Consider the following 21,020-nt stretch of genomic DNA (forward strand, 5'->3'; position numbering starts at 1 on the left):
TTCACGTAACTTGGTAGTTTTAGTTCTGTTCAAGAAAGAGACCAGTCTTGGGATTTAAAACTTGAAGCAGGGTGTTTTTGTCTGATGTAGGAGAGATGTACATTAGAATGTGTATGTCTATGTCATTATTACTTATGTGTAAATCTTAAATGTTAAGGGTAAGATTCAGAAATAAGACTTAGTGCTAATAGAACCCTCAGAGTCATATGATCTAGGTGTGAGGTGTTTACTGTTTACTCTTACAGTTTATATACGGGGTCTATGCTTTAGTTCCTTTTCTAAGTTCGTGATATTCTTTCCTTTATCATTATATTGCTCGTTCATATATGCTTTTATCCATAAGGTATACAATTATATATACCAAACATATATACATACATATATGATTGTTAGTAATGTTATCCCTAGCCTCTACTTGGGGCTTGCCTACAAAGTCACTATTCAATTTCGATAGTCAAGACCCACTTACACTAAACGACATTGTATAGAAATGACATTAGCTCACACTTTGTCTGGTGAAAATTTTCATACAAATTCGTTTGGCGTTAGAGGGTCACGCCTGTTGAAAAGTGTTTTTGTCTCAAGTACTTGGTTTACCTGTGGACTGTGGTGTATATATAATTATTAATATATGAAATGTTTATACATTATATGGTATATACTCTTGAGTCTTGATTTATGATTACTTTCATAACCGAATTGTATCACAGGCCCCAGGCCATAAATTATTTAAAAAAACATTGTACCTATTTATTATATTGCAGTATTTACTGGTAAAAATTTAAAAATTAACAACTTTGTGTCTAAAGTATAAAGGTAAAACTAAACCGAAAGTCAAAAGATTAATATATATACCTGAGATTGTGTTTAAAGCATAGAAATCTTTAACTATGGAGATAGACTCATCTAACATAGATGAAAATAATCAAGAAAAACAATCTGTAGAAAGCTCGGTTATTCCAGAGAATGAAAAGCCTGAAACAAATATTCTACCTACACCAACAGCTCCCAATAATATTAGTGACATCGATTCCACTTCAAATTCTGTAAGCAAAGAAGGCAAAGCCAAGAAACCCAAAAAACGTAAACCAAAAGTTCTTCGTGATGTTACTGCCCCTCGTCAACCTCTAACTGGTAAATATCTTAAGGACTAAATTTGTTTTTCTCATTGTGCTTGTGTCTTGATGGAAACAAAAATAATGTTTAACTATTGAAAATAAACTATAATATAAAAGACGGATAAATATGTAAAGGTTGAATGCAATGGCTGGTCTTATTGCAAGTTAAGATTAAAAGTCCTAGCTACATACATGGTTATGCAAAAAATTTCAAATATTACTAAGGTGCATAAATTGTGCATCAAACACATTTAATAAGAAAAATGTAGAATTAGGATCTTAAAGAAGACTTGCAATTTAAGTGGTTGGAAATAATTTCTGGGATATATTGTAGGATAAAATATTGTAGATAGACCTTTGAATCCTAAATCTTACTTTGAAGGCTTTAAATTAATCAAGTGATTTGCAGCAATGTAATTATATATTTTTTTAATTACTGTTAAAAATACTTATAGGATATGTTAGGTTTTCAAATGAGCGTCGTGAACAACTTAGAGCACAACAGCCAGAGCTTGGCTTTGCAGAATTAACAAAAAAATTGGCAAGTGAATGGAGTAAGTTACCTGTAGAGGCAAAGCAACTATATTTAGATGCTGCAGATCATGATAAAGAAAGGTACCTGCAAAATTTTTTTAGTTATGTCATTTTATATTTTAACTATTGCTATTAAATCATTAATGCAGCTCTAGGTCTGAGTGATAAGTAATATGCTACATAACCTTATTTTAATTAATTATCAATTATTGTATATCATTATTTGTATTAAAGTATATAAGTGAGTTAATTTCAAAAATTAAAGTGAGTTCAATTCTAATATGTCATTCAAAATTATTATTATTTAAAAAATAAAATGTATTCATATAATATCATAGATTTTTGTCTTTCTTTTAAGGTATATGAAAGAGTGGACTGAATATAAAAAAACAGACTCATATAAAGAGTTTCGGAGACAGCAAATGGAACAAAAGGATCCTAATAGTTCAACAAAGAAGTTAAAACAGATCCAATCTAATGACAATAATAATGTTTCAGGTGAGAATGTAATATAAAAGGTAAAGATTGACGTATAAGAATAAACAAACAAGCTACTTTCTGTACCCACACCTTATTATGCAAAGTTTTTTCCTATGGTCCCAGATTTATAAAATTTCTCTTTTTTTTTTCCTAAATACTAATTCTGGACATACTGTTTCCATTAATAGGCATGTTAATTTACAGGTAATGCACTACTCGATCAAACAGTGCCAGTAACAAACACCACCTCAGCCTCTACAAACAATTCCAGTCGCCTAGCTACACCGCCCAGAACAAGACCTTGTGTGACACCAGCATTAGTAAGTATCTTAACACGTAAGTTCGTATTAACGTTAAGTACGTATTCCAGAACATCACTATAACTTCAATCTGCTTTCAAGAGCTGTCTTTTTTTTATTTGATTTTTGCATTAGGGCTTTTTTCACACGTACCACAACCACACTACGTCGCAACGACAAAATGCTGTCAAGCAGTGGTTACGTGTGAATAGTGTCGCTGCAGCTTTATGTAGTTGCGTTGTGGTACCGACAAAATGTCGATGTGGTTGCATTGTCGCCAGTAGTTGCGATGCGGTTACGTCGTGTGCAGACACAGTTCGACTCGGTAACACGTTCCGCAATGAAAGCCGGAGTTGACTGACCAAACTCCTGGAATTCGAAGAGGAAACTTTGTCACCTTAGTCGAACGCAGAATGAATGAATCGGGGGAGGGGAAAGCGGCGGGCGCGCACTGTCGTTGCGTCTCCGCAACGTTTTGTTTGCGATGTGGTCGGCCACTAGTTCGCAGTGCCGCTGGTGGTCGCGTTGTGGTTGCGATGTGGTCGGTATCACACACACGGTCGATAACGACTGCAATATGTGGTACGTGTGAATAGTCCTATTCATTTTCAATACAAAACATACGCCCGGCCACGTGGTGTCGTTGAGGTGTGGTTGTGGTACGTGTGAAGAAGCCCTTAAGACTGATTGATCAAGCGGAGATTGTTACTTGAGATAGCAATTGGAATATGGGACTCAAAGTTTTTAATTAGAAGAAACTTAAGATATCGACTTAAGATATAGAAAAAAGGTTGCGAATAATTTATGTAACAATATGCAGTATAAGCTTGTTATTCTAGGGTATATTTTATCTAATTTCTCTAACTTTAAATATGGCAAGGAAATATAGAATGAAAACTGATACAGATATAAAATAAACAAAATTAAACTGGGCATTTATCATGGGAAACTTGTGATTCAAACTTACACAGTAGCTTTCTAGTGTGACCTCATGTAACAATCAAATACGTATAACGCGCCTAACAATCGCTATAGACGTTTGACTATATAAAATCTAATAATCGAGGAATCAAGCATTTAGAATTATTAGGCGAATTGTCACAGATATTCATTAAGCCCCTGTAAACTGGTTGATAATGCATATAACCCAGGAAAATGTTACCCTGACCCTGTCAGGTTGCTAGGGCTTGGGTTCGATTCCCGGCTAATAATCTAATTTTTAAATTACAGGGAGAGGATCTTGGTGATACAGACATACCAATATTTACGGAACAGTTTCTCCAGCACAACAAATTAAGGGAATCAGAGTTACGACAGCTAAGAAAGGCCAATTCAGATTATGAACAACAGGTAATAACAACATACACATTACACATACTTCCATTTTAGTTAGCAAGGCTATTCAGGATTGCACAACTAAAGCTAGAATTTTTATTCCAAAACGACTCTTTATTATAATAATTGCTAGGTATTTTATGAGGTTCATCTTTGTTAAATTTGTTATATTGACATTTTTGAGAAATTGAAACGAACTATAATTTAAGCAATGCATTATTGACAAATCACGCATAAGAGTATACTTTTTTTCAAGAATGCAACTTTGCAACGTCACGCTGAAGAAGTGAGCGCGGCGACAGCCCGGCTGCGAGCAGAAACCGCAGCAGCTGCGGAGCGTACAGCTGCGCTGGTTGGACATCGCAAAGCACTTGTCGCTGCCTTGGTGCAAGCTTTGCAGTCCACTATTTTACCTCTATCAGGTTCTTAATTTAATACTTGTATCACAAATGTGTTGAATCCAAAGGCCCCAAATATAATTTCTTACGAGTCAGAACTTAGATTGGTGATCACTTTATTACCTTCAACGACAGGATCAGTAGCTCTCTACTCAAGTTTATTTTTAAATAATATATTACACACATGTTATGCTTCAAAATGCCTGTGTAGGCCTGTCTATAAATAATTTTGTTTCGTCATCTTAATCAGATCTTAACCAGTTGCACAAATTTTTAAAAACTTGTTAATTTTCACAGGTGGGCCAGAAGGTGCAACAGAAAACAATATAGAGGAATATATGGAAAAATTGCAAAAGATGGTAACTGAGAACAAGAACAATGCATTGCTAAAGCAAGCTCTTGACAATCTTAACTATGTTTCATTTCATCTGCCAGTCCTGGGTCAATAGGGTTACACAAGAAGGATAGCCAGGATAGAAAAGTTTAGAATAGTAATGGACACATCAAAATGGCGACATTTGGAGATGTTTATTAAGAGACAAGCTGATTAGTTGTAATAATAATAATAGTATGATATATAGATGTATAGAAAGAATGTAAATATTAAAAAAGGCGACTAAGTTACAGTAATGATAAATCAATAATTACTTAATTATAAACATATAATAGAAGGGGAGCCCAAGAATGTAAATAGAGATTCACTTGCCTATTGAATTGTGACAGTTTAATGCTAAAAAAAAAAATGAAGTCTTATGGGAAAGCTATACTAGCGCGTCAGATATAATGCGTATGCATCCCGCGTCTTTCTGAAAGAGGAAAAATAATAATCTGCCGGTTTGCATGGTGGGGCTGACCGTCAGATGGGGTAGAAAATATAATAGAGCGTCAGGTCAGGTAAGGGATTCTTAGTGAACCCTCTAGCAGCCCCTATTTAGAAGACTCGACGATTTTGCCGCGACCATAGGTTTTTTTTTACGGGCGTTTTTCTAAATGAAAAAAAAAAACAGTGAACATTCAAGTGTGTCAGAATATTATATTATACAGACGCTTTATGTCCGTATCGTACCGAACATAATGCACATATCGTCCTCATAAATGTCGACGATCTGCCAATTTTGTGGATGATTCAAAAAGTGCGATTTTTATTAACGATTTAGCTATTCGGTTTGTGCAACGTATTATGTCGTGAAACTAAAATAAAAATTTAACCGTGGTGGCATTTTTTCTAGCAATCTATTTTTTTACTAATCTAATTTGCCCTAAACATTTTACCATGTCCAGGTTATGGTGGATACTTCACAAGGTTGCTCTCCATTTTTTATTGATACCCCGCTTGGGCTTCTCTACTATAAATGTAATGAGAATAAATATTATGTATTTTATTTGATAAACAAAGACATGGAAAATAATTTGGCAGAAATCACATATTTTCTATACCACCTCTTATTAATGAAGTCTAAATATTGACAATAAAACAGTTAAATACATTTACCTTTTATTTTACAATATTATCTCGTAATTGCTGTGTATACTCTAAATTACAAATGAAATCTAATAAAACAAAATAATATGAAATATAATAAAATAGTTATAGACCTGCTACATAATTGACAGGAATTATTCTTATATTTTACATGGAGGAACCATAGTGAAAATTATTGTTTTTCTGAAGGTGTCCAAATTTATGCCCTGTCCATTACTTAATACAATTACTCTGTATGCCTGTAGGCATAATTATAGTAAAATTTAGAATTTTGTTTATCCCTCACTTTCTATATCAGAATAATGGTCAGCTTTAGAACTTTTACCATCAACATCATATTCATGTAATTTCTTTCTCCATATTTTGATGAGCATATCCCAAGACCTCCTACTATACTTAGAATACTTATCTGGTGTTTTTGGGTCTTCTTTTGCTCTGTCTGATCTAAAAACATTTCAGAAAATATGAAATGTTAGAAAAAAAAATCACAAAACTAATTATTAATACTTACATAGAAATCTTAGATAAGTAATTCTGGTAGCCAACAGTATTTTTTCCAAAATCAATTTGTTTTTGACGTCTCTGTAAAACTGAAGCATCCATCTCGATTTCCAATTCCTTTTTTGGTTTACCACTGCCTCCACTACAATTTTAATAATCATTTATCAATACCAATTAAACTATTTATCTTTCATTCAGTTAAATTTACACTTTTGATTTCATACCTAGAAACACTTTCAGTATCATGTTCAGAATTATGACGTTTTTGTTTTTTTCTACAACTTGTTTTATCTTTGGTTTCCAACTTCATCTTTTCTTTTGTGGCTCTTCGACCTTAAAAGACACGTTAAATTGTAGATAGGTAATAACGACTACATTAAGCAGTGTTTTTATAAACACTGCAACATATAATAACAAACCATTTTGTTGTTGCGGCTCATTTTCACTGGTAGCAGTGATACCAATGACACATGCACTCATATTGAAGATACTTAAATTTTAATAGCATAAGATAAAAAAAATGCCTTAACACGCTCACTAAACTATCTTAAAACTATAGCTTGATTTGTAAGCTCAGAACGATAAAAATTCAATGCTCTAGCAAATGTTTTAAATAATAGTACATCTCAAACTTTCAAGTAAAGGGGACTAACATTAATGAATTTTACTGAAAATCACTAATTGAATCATTTCAACTTCGTTTCAACTTTCAACTTCCAAGCGACAAGCACACCGTATTAACTTTTAACCCGCGTAAACAATTCTTTAGAAAAGACGTACCTATCACGTAAGTCGCGACAAAATTGACATTGCGTCTTGTGATAAAAATTGTATTTTTTGACTTATCTGTGGTAATTAATGTTTAATAAAAAAAATATGGTTTTGTGGTTGAGTGGGGGGAAGATTAAACGGTTTTTTGATGAGATGATCAGAGTTGTGTTTGTAACTCTTGTAGAACAATAAATATTAACCTGTACTAATTTATGGATGTGATTAGTAACAAGCAAAAACCATACTTTTCTATCATATCATTAACATTGAAATAAGAGAAAACCTTTAAAGAATATAAGGTTTTAATAAGCTAAATTAACAGTAAAATATTTTGATTACATTTGATACATTGACAAAAAGACACAAGTGATGATGATGGTAGACCTATCGGTGCTAGACCTACGAAGTGTTGGCTCGGGCGTTAGTGATGATGGTAGATCGGTTTCTAGCTCTCTGCTATTATCAGATTGGTTCACTAAATTCTGTAAAGGTCATGGACTTTCTCTGAAAAAACCTCAATTGCTTGAACATTTCAGAAAGAAACATATTGACCCGTATATTATTCCGAAAGAAGGGGACACCCGACACCGTCCTCTCGAACATTTAAAGACGATGTTCCAGGACCAGATTGGTTCCACGAAAAAAAAACAAAACTGTAAGGCCATTGGCTTATTTCGATTTCACGAGCAAAGACAGGAGGGCAACCTAATGTGATACTTTTAACGCTTTTTTTTTGTTCGGTTGAAAAGCGTACGATTTTAAAAAATTTTAGCTGCTCCAAATGTCAAAACCTTTATACTTTTTCTACGGCTTCGGCCACATCGTCTTATGGGGCGTTCCCACGGAGCGTTAATCACGACAGTCAACTACGCTAGTCAACTGTCGTTCGTGACACTCACGAAAGTGTGAATTGATGAAACGTTCACATGGTTGGGGGATTTCGTGCCGTACACGCTTCGTGTTTCGACTTAGTCATTATCGAAACATCGATATATAAATCTCTATCACGGTATTCCTCCAAACTTGGATCATATAACACCTTTTCCATAGAATATAACTCCAAAAAACCCGTAGTTTCACTGTCGTTAAACTTAATTCCACGTTGTTGTGACGACATCTTGGCTTCACGAACGGTATATCACGACTGAAAATCAAACACGTTTCATCTATCCACGCTTGAGTCGTGCGCCGTTCCTCACGAAAGCAAGTTTAACGCCTATGCGTTCACACAGAAGTGTATTTCACGAAAGCGTGGTTGACTGTCGTGATTAACGCTCCGTGGGAACGCCCCATTAAGTATACTATTTTAATCTTGCAAAAACGCGCTATTACGTCAATTTATTGCTTGAAACCAGGCACTTCACTTAGAAATTTGTTCAACGAAATCGATATTTTGACGGTACCTTCCCAATATATTTGTATCGTTACTATAAATCGTTTTTGTGCGTAGTAATATTAGTTCTCTTTTCAAGTACAGTGACATTCACAATAGGAATACAAGAAATAAGGGAAAACTTTTCGAGCCATCTTACAGGTTGCAGAAAATAAATACTTAATTTATGGGCTTATAACATGATTCCTAATGAAATATTGGAACTGCCTTTAATCAGATTTAAAACACATATTAAAAAAACATTAATGTGTAAAGGTTACTACACAGTTAATGACTACATAGAAGACAAAAACGCTAGGCATTACTTCTAATTATATTGTTATAATTTGTTTTGTTATCTTTGATGTGTTGTGAATACCTATGTGTGTAATGGTGAATGTGGTAAATCACAGAACACATTTTTATTTTATTTATGTAACTCTAATTACGTTGTGGTTTATGACCTTTTTATTTGAATAATTATAATGTAGAGGGAGGGTAAAACTTGCTGAGTTTCTTGCCCGTTCTTCTCAGAACAAGGCCTCCTGGTAGTTATGCGAACGGAAGGCGTAGTCTTGCTCTTTCGCGAATTTTGTAAACGTTTTTGACATTCATAAGCATGCCCTAGACGCATCTAAACTGAATAAACGTATTTTGATTTGATTGATTTGATATACATACCTAGGATGTTGCACGTAATTATTTCTGGACGTAGTTAAGAGGCATGGTTACTAAATAAAACAATTGCAATTATTAAATAATTACGTAATATTACACGATATACCTACAACCATAATTAAAAAATTTAGAGGTGTCAAGGGACACCCGGATGGAACGAAATTCCTTTCGATTAATTTATATGTTAATTGGTATCATAGATTTAGTACAGTATGATAGATTTTCTCGACACTAATCTTACGACGAACAAAAAACGCCAACATCACGAGGTGTTCCCAGGCGGTCACCCATCCAAGTACTGACCTCGCCCGACGTTGCTTAACTTCGGTGATCGGACGAGAACCGGTGTATTACAATAGCAAATAGCAAAAAAGTGTTGTGACAACTTTTCGTAAGAATTTTTTCCGTCTAGCTTCGTTCCAATAAACCATTTATTAGGTATTAATAGTGGCAATATCTGATATGAATAGCTTTTTTATTTATTTGCAGAACTAAAATTTTATTTTTAGTATAAATTTAGATAGATATGGTAGTTTCAAATTTTAATGTATTTAATTTTTACTTGTCTTTGCAAATTCGGTAATGTATACATAATCCCCTGGAAATATCAACTAGGTACGTTGGAAATTTATTTCCTGTTACCAGGCAAAGTTTGAGAATAACTGAATTTTTGCATGTCACTTTGGAACGAAATAAGATCGAAACTTTTGTATATTTGAGCGTTTCTAGATTTTTTTGCCAATATCTGTCATTCTCAGGTACCAATAAAGTAGACAGCTAACAACTTTTTTGTATATGTTATTTTCTGATAATAGTTTTCCTTATAAACAAATATATAATTTTCTTTCTTTAAGACATATTATATATGTTTTATTTATTCATTTTCATTCAAAAAAATTACAAACAAAAAACATCTAAAACGCCAATGTATGTAAACGTACATGTCTACTCTATGTATCTATAAGTTAACTATACCGAGATTTTACACTCAGTTTATTTATGCATCGTCAGAGATTAAGCAGCATGCATTAAATATTAATAAAAATGATCTAAACTATTAAAACGAAACATTTTAATGTTGTCCCAGAAAAAGTTCCTCAAACAAATTTCCCTTTTTGTTATCAATTTTAAGCGTGTTTAAGCTAACTTAATACCAATGTATTCTAGTTATTTCGATAAGGCGACTAGGAACGTTTAATTTGGTAATTGGTATCACCATTTTGGATAAACAATCAGTTTTAAACGGCCCAGCGTGTTATGTAGACGTTAAAAAAATTTGTATCGCATTTTATTCCCGCTTTTGTTACCCTTTCTTGGAAAGTAGACAATATTTAAAATTGTTTTTTTCATTTTAAGGTAGTAAAACCCTCAATCTCAATATAATTGCACAAAGCTAAATGTTACATTAAACAGCGGATTTGTTAAAGTTACGTATTACTGGAAAAAGGTTAGTAACAAAAAAGGAATTATAAGGTTCTGTTTATATGTGACGGTACAATAAAATGCCTCTTATTCCGGCAGAAGTCGTCTTCGGATAGACTTCGGTATACTCACAGGAATGTCGACTGAAATAAGTACTCTTAAATTATTAAATTCGACAAAGACAGCATAAAATTTCAGATTTTCAGAAACATTAAAAAAAGTTTAAAAAGGTTTTGATAAAGCACAAAGTCATATAGACTTTATTAATAAAAATAAATAATAAAAATAAAATAAAATAATAAAAATAAATAAATAATAAAAATAAAAAAATAAAAAAGAATAGAGGTTTTTATTTTTTTTGTAATAAATACCACAAATTTCACCGATTCTAATTAAAAAAAATAAAAGTTAGGTTGATAAGCTATAATTATGGCATAAAGAATTTCTCATTATATAGATTTTTTTTAACATTTCTTAAGAGTGGCAAAAAAATATAGAAATGCTCATTTATCTTACCCCGTAATTTTTTTTTTTGGGTAAAGATGGAATTTTGAGATATTTCCTAATGACTAATAATAGCCATATTTTGATTTGATTTCGTAACTAAGAATCAAATACTATAATTAAATATTCTTATGAAACAGTCGTACCTATCTTGTAATTAAAGTTACAGTACACGGGGTAAGATTAAATCACGACGCAGAAATTATTCAAATTACGCACTCTGGGCGACTAACTTCGAATGTGGTTTGGAACGTTAGAAACTGGAGGTTTCATAAAAATACTAGCTCTCAAATAAATACCTTAAAATTGGTGTTATATACGTTTATTGTCTTACCCCATTTTCATTTTGCCCCCACTTACCCTAATTAATTTATGGAAGAAGGCTATACCACTATTCGCTATATTACATTAGGTATGCTACTACGAGCATCGGAAAGTAAACGAAAATGTTAGCACAGCAATAATTCTTTTTAAACTATTAGGTTATCAGTTAGACATTCAGTATTGATATTATTGGAATTTAATAATATCTCAGTAATATGACCTATTTAGGCTTCCAAGCATGTGTGCTAAACTTGGTATTTGGACACAAACTCGAGACGATTGTTTGGTAGTTTTGTATATATAGGCATTCAGCAATTTTAGGAAGGTAATAAATGATGTTGACAGAAAGCTTCCATCGTCGGTGTCGCAAAACTTATATTTAATTGAATTGCTTCTTTTTAAATTAAAACTAGTCTAGAACCTTTTTCTCTGAAGCTCATTGGTAAGAAAATCATGAACTATAAGATATATATATTATTTATTATGATTTTCACAATTTATTCCAATTGTTTTTAATAAATTGAAGAATTTGATGAACACTTTCTTTCCCGCCTGTGCCACCGAGGTACTCTATTGAGAGGGAACACAAATCTTCTTTCCAATTTATTTTTACAATTGCTTGTGATAGAGGGATGGGCTTTGAAGTATTTTCAATTATCTTTATTTCAGATGTTATATTTGAGGCATTATCCTTGGGTCTATCATCTGGCCTTTTAATTGCATCTTCATCTGTGTTATTTTCAACGGTACCAAACACGATGCATTTTTTGCTTTCTTCAATTTTTTCTCTTAAAGAATCATTATTATAACAATCTCTATTGCTTTGAACATCATCTTTTTTGTGGTGCTCTAGGGACTGTTCAATTATTCCTTTATTTTCAATTGGTGTATCTATATTTATAATGTTATCAAACTTGGGTTTTTTCAATAATTCATTGTCTAATTGCTTTTGAAGCCTTCTTTTACGCCTTTGATTTGACCAAGTATTTGTGTAAGCTATTATATTTAAACATAGTTCATTTTTCCTCTTAGTTATAATTTTGTATTGTATTTTTAAATCATCGAAAACATACTTCAATTTATTACTTACACCTTCCATAGTATAAGATTGGTCAGGTACTTTAGGAATTACAAAAGTTATTTGAGAATTCTTTTTCTTAGTTTTATCTTTAACAGTAACTAGAAGAAGAAAAAAATCTAATAAGTGCCTTCTTGAGTTACATATTAGAGAATGTGCTAACTAATTTGTTTTATAGACTTAATTATCTTTTATCAAGCAAGTAATCAAGATTTTCTTAGTTAAGGCATATTTTAAAAGCAAGCCATCTTATTATGAGTACATAATCTGTACAAAAAATACAAACCTAATTTTGATAAATCACAACTATTGTGGTAGGACCAAGCCACACCCCATCTTGTGACTCTACCTTGACAAAACTCTGTAGTTGTGCATTTGATTCCTTCTGCTTTAAGGTCTAATAGAAACTCCTTCAAATTGTACTTATGTCCAATCATAGTAGTAAATATCCTGAAAATTATGGGAAATAATTAATATCAATCTAAATAACTGGATTTAATATTATAATATATATTACCATATTCATACAATTCTGAAATTATAGTAATAATGGCTGTTTTAGATAGACTTATTTATATATCTAATCGCAGGCAAAGTTTTATTATAGTTATGAATAAAACAACTTACAGTATGTTATCTTTTAACTCTTGGCTTTCCTCTAGTATCTGTCTACAAAATTGTAACTCACCACCCTCTGTAACTAATTCTTGTGGTGACCCTGTAAAACCATTTTTAGGTGGAGGTCTGAAAACATTAGTTCAGATTTAGAAAAAGAGACCAATTTTTATTTGCATCATTTATCTACAATGTTTTACTGATATTGAAAATTGTACCTTGCCGGGCTTCGAGATTCCCATACTTCTTGTAGACTCACATAGAATGGTGGATTGCACATACAAAAGTCATATTGTAAAGTTTTCTCCAGAAACAAATACTTTAGAGTAAATTTTGATTGATTTTTCCTTACTGTAATAAGATTGTTTTAAAGAAAACTCTGAAACAATGCTTTCATTTCACAAAATTCATAATAGTGTCACAACATACTATTTCTTCATAGACAGTTTCATAACTTCATAGAGGGGTATGTTCATATTTATTATATGTCTGGATAATAATAGTTATAGATAACAATTTTACACTATTTACACAAAATTTCTTAATTAGCTGATCATATTTTAATGGTAACAATAACATAAATATTAATATAATCCCAAGTTAACTTACATGCAATGAGACCTTCTAAATTATTTTGTTTTACATTTTTATTAGCTATTTTTAAACTTTCATCATCAGTCTCTGTACCAATCATATGCCAGTTATTTTTTTTTGCAGCCAGTAATGGATATATGGCACAGGCACCAGTACCTATATAAAACATGCACAATATTTTAATTTGACATACAATGGTGATGACAAAAACAATCACATAGATGTTTACCTATGTCAATGCCTTTAATATTATCGGTCCGGTCAAAGGTTTCAAGTAAATCTTCTATCCAAAGAATATAGTTTAATCTCAATGGAAGCGTTGGTACCAGCCGATCCTCAGGTATGGAAACATCTAGATCAAAATCTGATTTAAGCAAACAAGCTGTTAAAACTCTCAGAACTCGTGGATCTTTAAAATCAATTGTTATTTTGCCCGTTACATCCTGAAACACATTATATTTAGTTTGTACAAAAATTGTAAATGTCAAAAAGCTGAAACAGAAAAAAGACAATTTTAATTATTGGACTAACCAAACGACAAATGCTGGAAAATTGTGGATAAATGTCGGCTAACTTTTTAAAGTCTGGAGGAATTTTATAAATATTACGAGGATGCATATATTTATTCATAGCCATATTAATTTCTGTTTTAGTTTCACTTCAAGGAATGGCTAGAAAGTTGAAAATCAGAATTTTTTTTTAAGCAATAAGTATAAAAACAAATATCGGTAAACCGAAAACGACAGATTTAACTTTTTTTTTTTTGAGACAGATTTAACTTACAAATAAGAACCACAGACTACGGAAGATGTTAAATGATCTTAATGCAGCAATACGGGAAGCCAGCGGAGTGGTTATCCCGGACCCGAATTGGCTCATTTGAGCCAGTCCAAGGTATTTACCTTGGACTGGTTCGAGACCCACGGTGGACTTTTGGATCATATTTCGTAGCACTTGGTCTCAAACTCACCGCCACGGCAAATAAATATGCTGTCGCGCATAAATGACAAACCTCGGTGGGCCGAGTGTCGCTGCTTAAATACGCCAATGTGGTGCGGGCGAAAGCATTGTGTGCGTTTTCCAATTACAGAGCATAATGCGACTCAGTGCCGCACAATACCGCATTATGCTGAAGCTTAATTGGAACGTGAATTAGTTTTCAAATGCATCAGCAGCGTGCGCTAAGTCAGTGTTAAAAAAAAAAAGTACTGTGTGTACTTATGTACGCGCGTTAGAAGTTATACTTCTTTGGCGTATGTAAAAAAAATAACTAAAATGCAGTAGTGATTAACGATAAATATTAAAATTAATCAATAAAATTATTATAATTAAATACTATCACCGTCGTATATGAAATTGATTTAATAAAACGAAACACGTGTTCTAAATATAAAAATACTTGAATATACAACTTGAACATAGTTATTATCGATTTTCATGCCACCTAGAACTAACTTCATTCTGTTAATTTTGTGTAACGGTGCGTGCGGATCGTAAAATTTCACTCTCATAAATTTTTCATAACGCGCCTAAAGAAGTATAACTTCAAAAATGTTCTGAATAGAGTTAGCAACCTCATTAATGTATAAATAATGTGGTAAACAATAATAAATTGGTTGAAAACTATTTACGCTTATTTTAAGTAATTTGTATTTTGATTATTTCATTAAATGCTAATTTTTTTTTACTGAAATAAGAGAAAACCTTTAAAGAATATAAGGTTTTAACAAGCTTTAAATATTTAGTTTCATGTAAGAAGTTTACATCATTTACGTTACAATTAAAAATATATACTTTTTCAAATCCATTGCAATGTTTACAAAAGTATAATCCTATAAAATAAATTTGTTTACAGATCCGAATTTTAAAATGAAAAGTACCTATTTATACCTTCATCCATACTTATATTTTTTTTTTTAGCAGTTTGAAATAACTTTAATTATTTTCAAAATATACGACGAAACGAAAGCCTTACAAATTTTTCAACAATAAATAATATTTACTAACGAAAATTTCGATCAATGGCAACTTAAAGAAAAACTGGTCAATTTTCTGTCACTGTGTTGGTATTGATTGCGAGAAGCACGCGAGAGCATTACTTTTGATAGTGCTCAATTGTGCGAAGCGTTGCTGTAGTTGGAACATTCAACGTTGAGCATTATGCCGCATAATGCGCTTTAGTGCTGTAATTGGAAAACGCACTGTACCTACAGGTGCCCCGAATATATGGGCCGACAAACTGACTCGGCACAATCGCACAATTCTCAGGCAGTCGCTGTCAGGGTTCCTAGGATAAATGCACTATGTATCATGACGAAGTGTGTTGAATGATGAAGTTACGCTTAGCGAAGTATATTGGAGGAGGGCCGAAGATAGGGAAAGGGGGAGCAACCCGATTATGAAACACAAAAAATCTTTTTTTTTCGGCTAAGTACCTACTTATCGGACCACCCTCATGTATTAAGCGCGGACAGTGACTGCCCGTGAAAAATTTTCTACAATTTTTGCGAGGCTGTCATGAATATGAAAGAATCCTCGCTCACCAAATGCTCGCCACCTAAAAAGTGCCCAAGCTGGAATCCTTGCAAGTACTGGACTCGATCTTCCCTAGCTCTAACTACACAAGCGAACGGATCGGTATGGAAAGGATACTTGCGGATGCGGTGTCAAGTATCATCATAAGCTAACAATGGGCGTGGAGAGGCGGACGCAACCATCGTATCGCATGTCGGAAAGCAGATAAGTCTCTGTATGCACTAATAGCGAGTCCCACATAAGCCTTCCGTACTTAGCAGTCACGTCGCGAAGGGGTACAATGCAAGTTCAAAAAAAAGCAATATGTGATAAGTCTGAAAATAAATATCTACAATTGTATTTATTTCAAATTTATGGCCTGGTGACGAGACCTTAAAGACAAGTCTTATTTTCAAAAAGCGTGTAATTGCACTTGTTATTAAAATTATTCACTCGTTTATTTAAATCCTAAATTTATACTTTATGATTTTTGAGTAAAATCTGTGCAAATAAGTAGGCATTGGTGCCACCCGTAGATAGAGTATAGAACTAGATGAGCTTCTAAAATAACATAATAACTAAAGAGAGAAGGCATTAACCTGAAATACTTAAGTGCGAGCGAAACAGAGTATCAGTTTTTCTGTCTCTATTTGCGTATCGGGTGCTATGTGTTTACCACCGAGCCCTTGGTGGTAAACAAATTGTCACCGCTTACTGATAAATCGGTGAAACCCAAGTCAAACCCATATTTTAAGACATTATCCTTATGACAGTATTTAAAGTGTCATGGTGAATTGTTTCATAATTGGCTGTAAAAGCTATAGTGAACGTAAATAACCAAACATAACCTTTCATCGGTAAGTAGCTTATTTTGTCACGACTCAGTATTTTTGTTCAAGAATTATTCATTCGTATGTGTATTTTGGTCAATAATAAGCAATCTTCAATTAATTAAAACTTTAAATACGACATATGTCGATCATTCGCTATCTCGCACGCTGTACGCTGATGCCTGGTCTATACCATAGTCCGTCTACGGTGCCACCAAGCACCATAGAGATGCCTTCCACTCGATAAGTATTAAGTCGAATCATGTTTTCTTTTCTTGTTCTAAATATGATAGACCACAAGCCCATGAACAAAAAATACCTGTGAAATGACCCAACATGAATTACGTTTAGAAGGCTGTTACTATATCTGAAAATAACTCTGAGCACTATGCCGTCATTTCTGAGCGGTACATGTGAGTACGTGAGTGAATGGAATTTCTCAGATACAAGTGAGGAATTTCGACTAATTATTAATGTACTGGTTTATGCGATTTTTCGTGTGTATTATATTATGTACTTATACTAAACTTTGGTTTATTACAGGGGTTTCTTATACTACAAATAAACTTGGATAGTTTTTATTTAGAATTGATGAGAAACAAGATAAATGAGTTTTACACTGTTTCGTTCTCTTAAATAGGGATCGATGAATGGCGAAAATCTTGTGAACATGTAATAAAAATTGAAAATCAGTTCATAGAACATGATCGGTTAATTGAGATGCAGAAGGAAAGGTCTGAAAGATCATAAATACTGCGTTGAAGACTTTTTTATGTATGTGCAGTATTTGGAACAATTTTCAAGTTCTTAATTAATTAATAAACTCATCAACAGAGTAATTGGAGTTTTCATCCAAAATTTCAAACCCCACATTCGCCACATTTTCAAATATTATCTTTGATCATTGGATAAATTTTTATATTTGCATGACACACACAGAATCAGCCGCTATAAGGAAAAAAAAGTATCTAAACGTTTTACGCCAATTTCCCCAGTATTGCTAGCGTCAATTTCTTTTTTCCCTTTTTGCCATCAGATCCTGGTAGACCTATACCAATATTTCTTTACTTCTTCGAGATTTAAATCCCCTTGTATATAGTATCATAAGTATATTTATTGTAAATAATAACATTAAACTATAATTTTTATTTATTTTTCCCCTTATGTAACTATTCTGATTTTGTTTTAAATTTAATGCGTTTTCAATCATCTATGTTATGTCGCGATTAGTTTCCTTCGTTTTTTACTATTCACATAAACTAAATAATTACAACAGCGAATTATAAAAATCTTATACATGACGCTGGCTAATGCACAAACCGTGCCAGAGCCATAAAGGAAAAAAAAAGTATTAAGTCGATATGTATTATGTCATATTGGTCATTGTTATTTGACATTTGTGAACTCGACGAAGTCTGAAACTCTGAAAAGAATTAACAAGATTAATATTAATAAGTATTTTAATTTCTCGATTATTTAATACAAAGTGAGATTATTGACGCAATAAATATGGTTGATAAAATTGATATGGCATTAGATGATATTATACAAGCTGGTAAAAAAGGCAGAGGCGGTGGGCCTGGACGAAAATTTGAAACGAAAAGATCAAATCGTGGTTTTCGGGGTAGCAATCGTAATGGGGGCGTCTTGCGTGGCAGTAATCGTGGTGGAGTATCCAAGCCCACAAATTATAAAAGGGTAAATCTTAAAGTTTACTTTCGTTGTTGATTATTATACATAAATAAAAATGGCGGACAAGCGTGCTTTCGCGTCATGTTCCCTTGAGCTATGATGTTTTGTTGCTCCAAACATTATTTAATGGTTTTGCAACTCCCAAGATTTTTTACTTCAAATTTTTCTTACATCGGTTGGACATATTAAAAACACGTTCTTCGCGTCCTGTATTGTATTTCTACGTCGCATATGTCCACACCATAGATTTAGGCCTTGTCAGTATCAAGGGTGTCACCATGATTGAAGAGCAGGTGTAGAAAGATACACAATACAAAAGGACTATTCAATGAAGATTTCATTTCTTTACCTAATATGAATATGTGGCTGGATATAACTGGGCTTTTACTAAGAGTACCTTATCAGTGTTAAGTGGAAAACAAGTGAACATATTTTTGTTACTCTGTTTAGTTACATGAATTATAACTTAATTTAATTATTAAAAGGCTTAGTTATGAAAATATTTTCAACAATATACAGAGGTTTTGAATTTCAACTTGAGGCATATGAGAGCAGATGGCATGACAATTTAGGACAAACTATTTCAGGGTGATGTTAACAGCACATGGAAACATGATATGTTCAATGAATTCAGTGATCAGAAGATACAGAGAGGTGCACCAATAACAACTGGACCTACCAAACTGCTTGTTTCTAATTTAGACTTTGGAGTTTCTGACTCTGATATACAAGAACTGTTTTCGGAGTTTGGCATTTTAAAAAGTGCTGCTGTGCACTATGATAGATCTGGTAGATCATTGGGTATGTTAATCTGATCTTGTTAATATAATTTGCTACTTTACTTTTAACACTTGATTTTTTGACCATTTCATCTGGTTCATTTAGGGACAGCTGATGTACTCTTTGAAAGAAGAGCAGATGCATTAAAAGCAATGAAACAGTACAATGGTGTTCCCCTTGATGGTCGAGCAATGAACATACAGCTAGCAACATCAGAAATAAGCACATTTAGAGCAGAACCCAGAAGCAGATCTGTAGGTGGAGGTGGTCCTATTAGAAGAATGTCTGATAAAAGAGGTATTATTTTTCACTAATTAAAGTTAATTCGAACAAACTGTGCTTGCAATATAATTTCACAATCAAACTCGTAGGTTGCGAGGTTTGCAAGTTGTGTTAGTATTATATTATAGGTGAAATTTTATACTCTCCTGTAACACCTATAATACATTAAAGCTATCAATCAATATTTAACCAATGATCTCCTCTGGGAGGATGAGAATGTAATACAAAAGATGTAACAATAGTTGTTGTTCCAGACTTTTTGACAAATTATATCTTAAAAATTAATCTACAAAATTATGACCTAAATATCTTATCCTATAAAAGTGTATGTACAATTTATACATTCTTGCATAATATTATGTACTATATAATATTATCAATATACAGGCGTCAATGTCAGAAACTCAACTGGAAGAGGAAGTGGGAGACGTGGTGGGCGAGGAGGAGGAGGAGGAGGACCAAGAGGAAAGAAACCAGTTCCCACAGCTGAACAACTTGATGCAGAGTTAGATGCTTATGTTAAAGAAATAAAATGATGATTACTAGTTGAAATAGGTTTAGCTAATAGACATCCTTTAAGATATATTTTTGTAATTATTAATGTGACAACCGCTAAGTTGAAAGAATAAAATAAAAGTAAGAAAATACAAGGTATAAGGCAAAATAAACAATAACATAGTGAGTGTCAATAGTATGAAGACTAAATTTAACATTAATATACCATAAGCATTAAAAAAACAACTCTTTCATTTAAATAAAAAAAAAAATCTCTGGTTTTGATTTTACCTTTTGTTCTAGCTTTGTATGTTTTGGCAAAGTTTTCATTAACGCTTTAATAATCGTATCTGATATAATCATACTAAATGTAAGGTAGAAATCCAGTTTGTATGGTTGAAAAAGAAAAGCAAATTGGGGTGATAATTTTTTTTAATTTTCATATTTATGGAGCCAGATATGTGGATAACATTTTTTGTAAACTTGCAATATTTATTACTAAGGAACAAAAACTAATTTAAAAGATTACAAATAAGGTTTTATGTTCTTATTTTCATAAACTATTCTTAAGAAATCTATATATCTTGCACATACATGAATTCATTCGAGTTAACCTCTAGGTCTAGACAAAGCTTTCATTAGGATATCGGCTGTGATTTTTGATATTTATAAATACTGTACTTATTGTTATAGCATCTAACAATTCTCTTTAAAAATTCTTTCTAACAATTCTCTAACCTAATTATATATCAATTTGCTTTGTAGTTTGTACATATGTGTTGCACAGTTGTTTAGCGTAAAATTTAATTGTTGTTTATACAATTTAACAGAAAGAAACGAAAACGAACGTTTTTAAAACTAAACCCGAAGATAAACTAAAGCGAAAAACAAGACAGATTATATATTTTTTCTATTCATTAA

At 32.6% G+C, this 21,020-nt stretch overlaps 4 protein-coding genes across 7 annotated transcripts; 2 read left to right on the forward strand and 2 right to left on the reverse strand.

The window, feature by feature from the left end:
* Window positions 1-645: 645 nt before the first annotated feature.
* On the forward strand, window positions 646-5,651 carry LOC125048558 (high mobility group protein 20A). Its single transcript, XM_047647277.1, has 7 exons — window positions 646-1,134; window positions 1,574-1,733; window positions 2,011-2,150; window positions 2,337-2,452; window positions 3,662-3,781; window positions 4,023-4,188; window positions 4,462-5,651. Exons 1-7 carry the CDS (start codon window positions 891-893, stop codon window positions 4,611-4,613), a joined length of 1,098 nt encoding a protein of 365 aa, XP_047503233.1. The 5' UTR covers window positions 646-890; the 3' UTR covers window positions 4,614-5,651.
* On the reverse strand, window positions 5,648-6,953 carry LOC125048560 (histone RNA hairpin-binding protein). 2 transcript variants are annotated; one of them, XM_047647280.1, is made up of 5 exons: window positions 6,802-6,953; window positions 6,568-6,638; window positions 6,373-6,481; window positions 6,159-6,290; window positions 5,648-6,091 (listed from the first exon to the last, which is right to left on the reverse strand). In XM_047647280.1, exons 2-5 carry the CDS (start codon window positions 6,626-6,628, stop codon window positions 5,923-5,925), a joined length of 471 nt encoding a protein of 156 aa, XP_047503236.1. In that variant the 5' UTR covers window positions 6,629-6,638; window positions 6,802-6,953; the 3' UTR covers window positions 5,648-5,922. The 2 variants fall into 2 exon arrangements, with proteins under 2 accessions (XP_047503236.1, XP_047503235.1); XM_047647279.1 differs by having other exon boundaries at window positions 6,568-6,934.
* Window positions 6,954-11,678: 4,725 nt separating this feature from the next.
* On the reverse strand, window positions 11,679-14,217 carry LOC125049096 (U6 small nuclear RNA (adenine-(43)-N(6))-methyltransferase). Of its 2 annotated transcripts, XM_047648194.1 has the most exons (7): window positions 14,038-14,217; window positions 13,736-13,949; window positions 13,522-13,662; window positions 13,131-13,263; window positions 12,925-13,041; window positions 12,584-12,747; window positions 11,679-12,398 (listed from the first exon to the last, which is right to left on the reverse strand). In XM_047648194.1, the coding sequence occupies exons 1-7, from the start codon at window positions 14,140-14,142 to the stop codon at window positions 11,710-11,712; spliced, it is 1,563 nt and encodes a 520-aa protein (XP_047504150.1). In that variant the 5' UTR covers window positions 14,143-14,217; the 3' UTR covers window positions 11,679-11,709. The 2 variants fall into 2 exon arrangements, with proteins under 2 accessions (XP_047504150.1, XP_047504151.1); XM_047648195.1 differs by lacking the exon at window positions 13,522-13,662.
* A 4,052-nt stretch (window positions 14,218-18,269) lies between these two features.
* Window positions 18,270-20,189, forward strand: LOC125049090 (THO complex subunit 4-A-like). Of its 2 annotated transcripts, none has more exons than XM_047648185.1 (4): window positions 18,270-18,548; window positions 19,115-19,343; window positions 19,428-19,619; window positions 19,992-20,189. In XM_047648185.1, exons 1-4 carry the CDS (start codon window positions 18,360-18,362, stop codon window positions 20,138-20,140), a joined length of 759 nt encoding a protein of 252 aa, XP_047504141.1. In that variant the 5' UTR covers window positions 18,270-18,359; the 3' UTR covers window positions 20,141-20,189. The 2 variants fall into 2 exon arrangements, with proteins under 2 accessions (XP_047504141.1, XP_047504142.1); XM_047648186.1 differs by having other exon boundaries at window positions 18,273-18,548; window positions 19,130-19,343.
* The last annotated feature ends 831 nt before the right edge of the window (window positions 20,190-21,020 follow it).

The sequence above is a fragment of the Pieris napi genome, chromosome 4, assembly GCF_905475465.1.
Source record: "Pieris napi chromosome 4, ilPieNapi1.2, whole genome shotgun sequence".
NCBI classification, from domain to species: Eukaryota; Metazoa; Arthropoda; class Insecta; order Lepidoptera; family Pieridae; genus Pieris; species Pieris napi.

Bases quoted from the DNA above. Each gene is read 5' to 3' on its own strand.
- LOC125048560 (XM_047647280.1), bottom strand. From the start codon at position 6,628: ATGAGTGCATGTGTCATTGGTATCACTGCTACCAGTGAAAATGAGCCG. The intron at 6,291-6,372 runs GTATGAAATCAA...TTAAAATTGTAG, and splicing joins GATACTGAAAGTGTTTCTAG to TGGAGGCAGTGGTAAACCAA. The intron at 6,092-6,158 runs GTAAGTATTAAT...AAATGTTTTTAG, and splicing joins TACTTATCTAAGATTTCTAT to ATCAGACAGAGCAAAAGAAG.
- LOC125049090 (XM_047648185.1), top strand. From the start codon at position 18,360: ATGGTTGATAAAATTGATATGGCATTAGATGATATTATACAAGCTGGT. The intron at 18,549-19,114 runs GTAAATCTTAAA...ATGACAATTTAG, and splicing joins AGCCCACAAATTATAAAAGG to GACAAACTATTTCAGGGTGA. The intron at 19,344-19,427 runs GTATGTTAATCT...TGGTTCATTTAG, and splicing joins TAGATCTGGTAGATCATTGG to GGACAGCTGATGTACTCTTT.
- LOC125049096 (XM_047648194.1), bottom strand. From the start codon at position 14,142: ATGGCTATGAATAAATATATGCATCCTCGTAATATTTATAAAATTCCT. The intron at 13,663-13,735 runs GTAAACATCTAT...TGTTTTATATAG, and splicing joins TATTAAAGGCATTGACATAG to GTACTGGTGCCTGTGCCATA. The intron at 12,748-12,924 runs GTAAGTTGTTTT...CATAATTTTCAG, and splicing joins GAGTTAAAAGATAACATACT to GATATTTACTACTATGATTG.
- LOC125048558 (XM_047647277.1), top strand. From the start codon at position 891: ATGGAGATAGACTCATCTAACATAGATGAAAATAATCAAGAAAAACAA. The intron at 1,135-1,573 runs GTAAATATCTTA...AAATACTTATAG, and splicing joins CCCTCGTCAACCTCTAACTG to GATATGTTAGGTTTTCAAAT. The intron at 2,151-2,336 runs GTGAGAATGTAA...GTTAATTTACAG, and splicing joins TGACAATAATAATGTTTCAG to GTAATGCACTACTCGATCAA.